The sequence below is a fragment of the Cebus imitator genome, unplaced genomic scaffold (genome assembly GCF_001604975.1).
Source record: "Cebus imitator isolate Cc_AM_T3 unplaced genomic scaffold, Cebus_imitator-1.0 Scaffold51, whole genome shotgun sequence".
Lineage (NCBI taxonomy): Eukaryota > Metazoa > Chordata > Mammalia > Primates > Cebidae > Cebus > Cebus imitator.
In genome coordinates this window covers 9904920-9913084 of record NW_016107366.1, presented here as the reverse complement: position 1 = coordinate 9913084, position 8165 = coordinate 9904920, and the positions used below count along the sequence as shown (strand labels likewise).

General features: G+C 46.9%; 1 protein-coding gene across 1 annotated transcript in view; it reads right to left on the bottom strand.

Moving 5' to 3' along the window:
* Positions 1-8165, bottom strand: part of HDAC1 (histone deacetylase 1) — a 47038-nt gene that overhangs the window by 2673 nt on the left and 36200 nt on the right. The window contains exons 4-9 of the mRNA XM_017527929.2: positions 7437-7511; positions 4017-4155; positions 3418-3559; positions 1960-2052; positions 440-548; positions 215-355 (exon numbers count right to left, since the gene is read on the bottom strand). Of these exons, the coding sequence (XP_017383418.1) occupies positions 215-355; positions 440-548; positions 1960-2052; positions 3418-3559; positions 4017-4155; positions 7437-7511 (699 nt within the window). The remainder of the gene's footprint in view (positions 1-214; positions 356-439; positions 549-1959; positions 2053-3417; positions 3560-4016; positions 4156-7436; positions 7512-8165) is intronic.

The following is an 8165-nucleotide window of genomic DNA, read 5'->3' as shown; positions in this document are numbered from 1 at the left end:
CTCCGTCTCAAAAAAAAAAAAAAAAAAAAAAAAGAGACTTGGGGAAAAAGTGATGGTTATGGTCTGTTGATCACAAGAGGACAGGCATGGGACTCAATGACCAGTATCAGAAGAGGAAAGGTCACGTGGCCAACAGGGAAGGTGTTAGAAACTTAAGGACACATGAGCTCCAGCTCCTGCCCAGCCCAGCTGAACTTGGCCCTGGAGCTATTACCATTAGGGATCTCCGTATCCAGGGCCACAGCTGTCTCATACGTCCAGCACCGGGCGACATTACGAATGGTATAACCACCTCCTCCCAGCATCAGCATAGGCAGGTTAAAGCTCTTGACAAATTCCACACACTTGGCATGCCCTTTGGTGGGAGAAGGGGTGCTGAGTTATTACAGGAGTACCAACCAGGACCCCGCCCACCCATCCTTGTGCTATCTGGTCTCACCTTTGATGGTCAGATTGAAGCAACCTAACCGATCCCCAGATAGGGAGTCTGAGCCACACTGTAAGACCACCGCACTAGGCTGGAACATCTCCATTACTTTGGACATGACCTAAAATGATAAATCCTGGTCACCACCAACCTCAAGAAAGCAATATGAGGTTTGGGATGGAAAGGCTGGGTGCAACACTTTCTTCCCCACTCCTACCTTTCCGCTCTCCCTCATGCTATATGGGAGAGAAAAGGGAGTACCAGGCTGGAGCTCTTGCTTCCCTACTTGGGATTTTAATTTTCCAATTTGAAAAGTTCTCTAAGACGCTTCTTACTGTACTAACACTGAAACTAGAATGGCCTCCATGTCAACTCCCTAAATCTCTTCTATTGCCCAAGCTCTAGTGCCACTTCCTCCAGAAAGCCTTCCTGACCCTTAGCCGGATCTACTCTAATCATTCGGTCTTACAGACTTGGAGCCTTACATTATGAGCAAGCACTTTTGGTTTATCTTATTCTCACAACCAGAGTCTAACATTAATGAGACAGAGACCATAACTCCCACTTCTGTAGCCCTTACTAAATGCTAGTCACACAGTAGGCAGTCAGCGTTTGCTGAATGACTACCTGACCTTATTAGGTTAAACAGTTTCTTATTGCTTATAAGTGAAGATTTAACTCCTCAGCATGGCATTCAAGGCTCCCTTTGAAACACTGAGCCCAGCATACACTTCCCACCACCTCCTTCAGCACACCTCCCATACACCACACTGGCCTACATGCTGCCACACTGGCATATCTGCACTTCTGCTGGTGCTGTTCCTTCTACTGAATGCCACACTTACTGCTGTCACCTCCTTCCTCACATGGGTACCTTCTCGTTTTTCAAAGTCCAGCTTAAACATCACCACCTCTGTGAAGTCATCCCTGACTATGCTCCTGCCAGCCCAGGCAGGAGTCTGTCTCTCACTCCTCTGATCAGCCCTCAAAAACACAGGCACTAGGCCAGCCTGCCCATGGAACAGGCCAGACAGCCTTTCCAGAATCTCTGGATGGGGTAACTGGTGAAGGGCTTTCCCAAACAAAGCTAGTCTGCAAAGACTGGAGTAAGTCCCTACTTCTTCAAATGTGCAGACATCAGTGTAAGGCAATGAGGAACATGAAAAACCAAGGAGACATATCACTACCAAAAGAACACAAGAATCTCCCAGTAGCCCAGAGACGGAGATATGAAAACAGTACTAACCATAGACTACTGGGTATGTGCCTGCCTTGCCCACCATAGTCCATGAGGGCAAAGACCATGTCTTAGATATGTTTATATCCAGCAGAAGACCTGACCCACAGAAGGAACCAACAAATATGGATGTTTCTTCCCCTAACTGACCACACAGCAATCCAAGGTTCAAACACTTCTATCTCCCCACCAGCTTTAGTAAGGAGAGATTCCTGAGGTATCATGGGGGTGTTTTGCTCCCCTGCCCTAGACCAATCCCCTTTCTGTAGCCCAAGGAGTGCATAAAGCCACTTACCGGCTTGAAAATGGCCTCATAGGACTCGTCATCAATCCCATCTCGGAGTGGGTAGTTAACAGCATAATACTTGCCTTTGCCAGCCCCAATATCCTAATTAAGAAGGACATTAAAGTAAAACTGAAGGATGCAGCTTAAAGGAAGGTCAGGGATGCGGGCTGGAGGGATAAAGGAAGAGGTTCTAAGAGAGATAAGCTAGGCCCATGATGTGGGCCAGGACAGAACAGGGGTACCTTGTGAGTACCATTCTCTTCACTCTCCAATCTAGCTCACATCTCTGGGCATAGCATTAAGCCTACACCTAGGCTGAGAGCTGTTGATGGGCGCAGAGATTGAAGACCCTACCCTGTGGCACAAGATTTCTACATTGGGATTGGGTTAGGACTGGCTGGCAGGTGGGCCACGGAAATAACCACCACCCTTGACAACCCTTTCCATTCCAGAGAGCCCTAATGCTCACTCCTCTTCCCCCATGCTCCCTCTCTAGGGTGGTGTGGAGGGAAGGAGAGATAAGAAAGTCCTTCTCAGGAACCTTGAAAAAGTGAATGTGCCTGTAATTCTAGCACTTTGGGAGGCCAAGGTGGGTGGATAACTTGAGGTCAGACCAGCCTGGCCAACATGGTGAAACTCCATCTCTACTAAAACTACAAAAATTAGCCAGACATAGTGGCGCACACCTATAATCCCAGCTATTCTCAGGCTGAGGCACAAGAATCGCTTGCACCAGGAGGCAGGAGGCAGAGGCTGCAGTGAGCCAAGATCACACCACTGCACTCCAGCCTGGGCAACAGAGTGAGATTCTGTCTCAAAAAAAAAAAAAGTGAATGATCATTTATTCTAATGCTTGCCATAGCAAACAACTGAATTAGTGCCACTTTTTTACCCAAGGGCCACTGGGCATGGCAAACAGCTTATTTCACTGCATTCATGCTAATAGAAGCAGATGGAATAGTTCAAGGAAGTAGTTTCCAAGGATTCTTATCCTAAGGTTCATGGATGGGCTTCAGCAAGGGGACTTGTTTATTAACTATTCCATATCAGATGTAAAAACTCATGTACTTTTCTGGAGAGACAGTCCATAGCTTTCAGTCAAATGGCTAAAGGGGAAAGTGACCTAAAAACATTAAGAACATTGAGATGGTCCTTCAGAGTCCTAATTCCTAGCCCCAAACTCAAGCCTTATGAGACATAAGAATAGTGTGATGCAACCTAGCGTGGCCAGGAGGGAGGTACAGTGAGTCAGGAGACCCCTCTCGTTTCTCTGACCCTTCCTGTCCCATCATTCCCTTCCTCCAGAATAAGGAAGGGGAAAGAGATCAGGGCAAGTGCCTCAGATTGGGACATGGTATTGTGAATGGCAGAAGAGGCAGGAGGCAGTTTTTAGTGACACGACATAGGAGAGAGAAGTAGAGTTGGCAGCTGAGGGTGAGCTGGTTGGCTCCTAAAGGGATTTCTCACCCGTAGGTCCCCAGTTCCTGGGAAGTACTCTCCATACTTATGAAAGGACACAGTCATGACCCGGTCTGTGGTATAAAAGGCCTCTTCCACACCGTCGCCATGGTGAATATCAATGTCAATATACAGCACCCTCTGGTGATACCTAGGATCAGAAGGGGGTCAGGGGTCTGGGGGCTCTTTGGGGATGGGACGCGCCAAGGGCGCCAGGTCCCAGCTTACCGGGCTGGCTGCCTCCCTCAGGTATCTCTAAGCACCAGAGACGTGGAAACTGGCTGAAGGAAGGTGGAAGAGCGGCCGGGTGTCTCCAGAGGCCTGACCAAGCCGACCATGTCCAATCTTCCTACTCTACAGCCAGGGTCAACTCCAGCCACACAGGGACACTCTGGAGGCAGGATCTGAGCAGCACCTGCCCCTGATCATGCCGTGGCTCAGATCAAACCAAGACCCCGTTAAGGAGATGATGGCCAGAGACACTCACCAATCACATCCTAGCCAGCACATTGGTAGGAAAAGCAAACTAGGGAGGCAAGCCCGAGGGAGAGGGAAATGGGAACCTGGCCTAAGGTGCTCCTCCAAGAGACAAGGCCAGGCAGGCATACTTTAGCAGTTCCAGGATGGCCAAGACAATATCATTGACGTAACAGAAGCCAGATGCCTCGGACTTCTTTGCATGGTGCAGGCCCCCAGCCCAATTCACAGCGATGTCCGTCTGCTGCTTATTAAGTTTCACAGCACTTGCTGGGCGTGGAAAGAGAGAACATAAGCCCATTACTAAGCCACTCTCTCCTTCCTCCAGGTAGCCCAGGGAACCCAGTGAGAGGTAGGACCTGCCTAATCAACGGCTGTATTGTACAATTCATAAATCAGTCCCTTCCCTCCCATTCTACCCCAGCAGGGAATAAACATGATACCGGTTACTCTTAAAAAACTATTTTCCAAACTGATGGTAGTAACCCATTAGCAGGCCTAAAAGCTGATTTAGTGGGTCATGACTTATTAGTCATATTTTTAATGAAATATTGTAGAATAAAAATATCAGGGTAGGCCAGGCATGGTGGCTCACGCCTGTAATCCCAGCACTTTGGGAAGCCGAGGCAGGTGGATCGCCTGACGTCAGGAGTTCGTGACTAGCCTGACCAACATAGTGAAACCCCATCTCTACTAAAAATACAAAAAATTAGCCGGGCGTGGTGGTGGGCACCTATAATCCCAGCTACTCGGGAGGCTGAGGCAGGAGAATCACTCGAACAGAGGGCTGGATGTTGTGGTGAGCCAAGATTGCGCCATTGCACTCCAGCATGGGCAACAAGAGCAAGACTCCATTGCAAAAAAAAAAAAAAAAAAAATCAGGGTAACAGTAAAGGTAACTGTTCATTGGTAAAACTCGGGCTTCAGAGTAAGTGACTGTGTACATGCACGCCTATGTGTTATATGTATCCTGGATTGCATGTGTAAGTTTATTTCTTACTGTGGCTTATGGTCAAGGAACTTCAAAAAAATAGCAAAGATAGGCTGGGCGTAGTGGCATTCCAGCACTTTGGGAGGCCAAGGCGGGCAGATCACCTGAGGTCAAGAGTTTGAGACCAGCCTGGCCAACATGATAAAACCTCGTCTCTACTAAAAATACAAAAAAAATTAACTGGGCGTGGTGGCATGCCCCTGTAGTCCCAGATACTCGGGGAGGCTGACGCAGGAGAATCACTTGAACCCAGGAGGCAGAAGTTGCAGTGAGCCAAGACTGTATCACTGCACTCCAACCTGGATGACAGGGGAAGACTCCATCTCAAAAAAAGAAAAAGAAAAAATACCAAAGATAGTGCCAGCACACTGGGTCAAACAGCATTAGCACAAATAGGTCCAAGAAGAAGTAAAAGAGAAATACACACTCATGTGTGCTAGTGCATTTGTAGCAGTGTTAGATGAAGTCTTGCTTTGTCCCCCAGGCTGGAGTGCAGTAGTGTGATCTTGGCTCACTGCAACCTCTGTCTCCCGGGTTCAAGTGATTCTCCTGCCTCAGCTTACCAAGTAGCTGGGATTACAGGCAACGTGGCACTATACCTGGCTAATTTTTTCTTTTTTTGAGACAGAGTCTCGCTTTGTTGCCCAGGCTGGAGTGCAGTAGTGTGATCTCGGCTCACTGCAACTTCCACCTCCTGGGTTCAAGCAATTCTTCTGCCTCAGCCTCCTGAGTAGCTGGAATTAGAGATGTGTGCCACCATACCCAGCTAATTTTTGTATTTTTTAGTAGAGACAGGGTTTCACCATGTTAGTCAAGCTGGGCTCAAACTCCTGACCTTGTGATCCGCCTGCCTTGGCCTCCCAAAGTGCTGGGATTACAGGCATGAGCCACCATGCCAGATAACTTTTGTATTTTTATTTTTATTTATTTTTTTTTTTGAGACGGAGTTTCGCTCTTGTTACCCAGGCTGGAGTGCAATGGCGCAATCTCGGCTCATCGCAACCTCCGCCTCCTGGGTTCAGGCAATTCCCCTGCCTCAGCCTCCTGAGTAGCTAGGATTACAGGCATGTGCCACCATGCCCAGCTGATTTTTTATATTTTTAGTAGAGACGGGGTTTCACCATGTTGACCAGGATGGTCTCGATCTCTTGACCTTGTGATCCACCCGCCTCGGCCTCCCAAAGTGCTGGGATTACAGGCTTGAGCCACCGCACCCGGCCAGCTTTTGTATTTTTATTAAAGACAGGGTTTCACCATGTTGACCAGGCTGGTCTCAAACTCCTGACCTCAGGCGATCCACCCGTACCCACCTCCCAAAGCGCTGGAATTACAGGCATGAGCCACCATGTCCAGCTGCTGTGTTAATTTTAACAGCAATACAAGCATAGATTGATCCAACTGATCAAGAAGAGGGACAGATTATAACAACTCAAGTAGATCCACAACATGGAATAATCATAGAGCCACAAGAAAGCAAGCTGTAAAAAACTGTAGACAATTTCGTTAAGTAGGAAATGGAGGCATAAAACCATGTATCTGTGATATGTTTATAACTCATTTTTATAATATATAGATGTTCCTATGTGTTATACAGATATATACGCACGCAAAAAAGAATGACCATACAAACACCAAAATGGTAACAGAGGTTATCCACCAACCCTGTGATTGTGGGTGACTGTGCTTTTTTCTGTGTAATTTTTCTTTGTTTTCTGTGATTATACTGGTGGGGCATTGGAGGTGGACACAATGATTATATTGGTGGGGGGATCACAGGGAAATAAATATTTGTTAAGAAAGGGTTTATCGTAATCCTACAGATAACCCAAAAGTTGCAAATGGAAGTGGGAGATATGTGGGGAGTATTTCTGACCTCTAAAGGTAATTACCATACTTTTTCATAGGACAGATTAACAGATGATGACACTTCCATTTTTATAGCACTTTGCAGTTCACAAATTGCTTTTATGTACAGCATCTCAACAACCCCAGGAGATTCTGCAGAGAACTCCTGTATATAAGATCTTTTAGTAGGAGAGGACAGTCAAGGACACCTGTCTGTACCATGTCAGAGATTGAACCTGGGCTGGGACTGAACCAGGACCTTTTAGAGACTTTTTAAACTTTTTTTTTTTTTTGAGACAGGGTCTTGCTCTATTGCCCAGGCTAGAATAGAGTGTTGTGATCATGACTCAGTGCAGGCTCAACCTGCTGGGTTTAGGCCATTCTCCTGCCTCAGCCTCCTGAGTAGCTGGGACTACAGGCACGAGCCATCATGCTCGGCTAATTGTTTTTATCTGTTTGTTTTTTTTTTTTTTTTTTTTTATGTTGCCTAGGCTGGTCTTGAACTCTTAACCTCAAGCAATCCTCCTACTTCAACCTCTCAAAGTGCTGGGATTACAGGTGTGAGACACTGCACTAGCCATTTTAGAGACTTAAGTAAAAACCCACAGGACCATTCTACATGGTTTCAGATTAGCCAACTAGAATAGCACCCTAAAAGGCAGACCTCAGTAGAACAACCCAGTCCACCCCAGAGGAGAGGATGAATATTCCTTACCCACAGAACCACCAGTAGACAACTGACAGAATTCAAACAGGCCATCGAATACTGGACAGTCCTCACCAACGTTGACTTGAAAGAAATAAGCAAAAGGTTAGCTTCCACAATTTCCTTTAGTTTACGTATTATGACCTGATGGAAAAAACATAGACTTTAAATTCAGGAGGCTTGGGTTTTAGTCCAGGCTCTACTACTTACTGACTGTATGACTGTACCAAGTTGTTTAACATCTTTGAGCTTTCACCCATTATTATTTTTTTCTTTTTTAGAGCCAGGGGCTTGCTCTTTTACCCAGGCTGGAGTGCACTGGCACAAACATGGCTCACTTACAGCTGACTTGACCTTGACCTCCTGGGCTCAAGCAACCCTTCCACCTCAGCTTCCCAAGTACCCTGGAACTACAGGTGCATGCCACTATATCCAGCTAATTTTTTTTTTTTTTTGAGACAGAGTTTTACTCTTATTGCCCAGTCTGGAGTGCAATGGTGAAATCTCGGCTCACTGCAACTTCCACCTCCCAGGTTCAAGCAATTCTCTTGACTCAGCCTCCTGAGTAGCTGTGATTACAAGCATGTGTCACAATGCGCAGCTAATTTTGTATTTTTAGTAGAGATGTGGTTTCTCCATGTTGGTCAGGCTGATCTCGAACTTCTGACCTCAGGTGATCTGCCCACCTCAGCCTCCCTAAGTGCTGGGATTACAGGCGTGAGCCACCGCGCCGGCCTT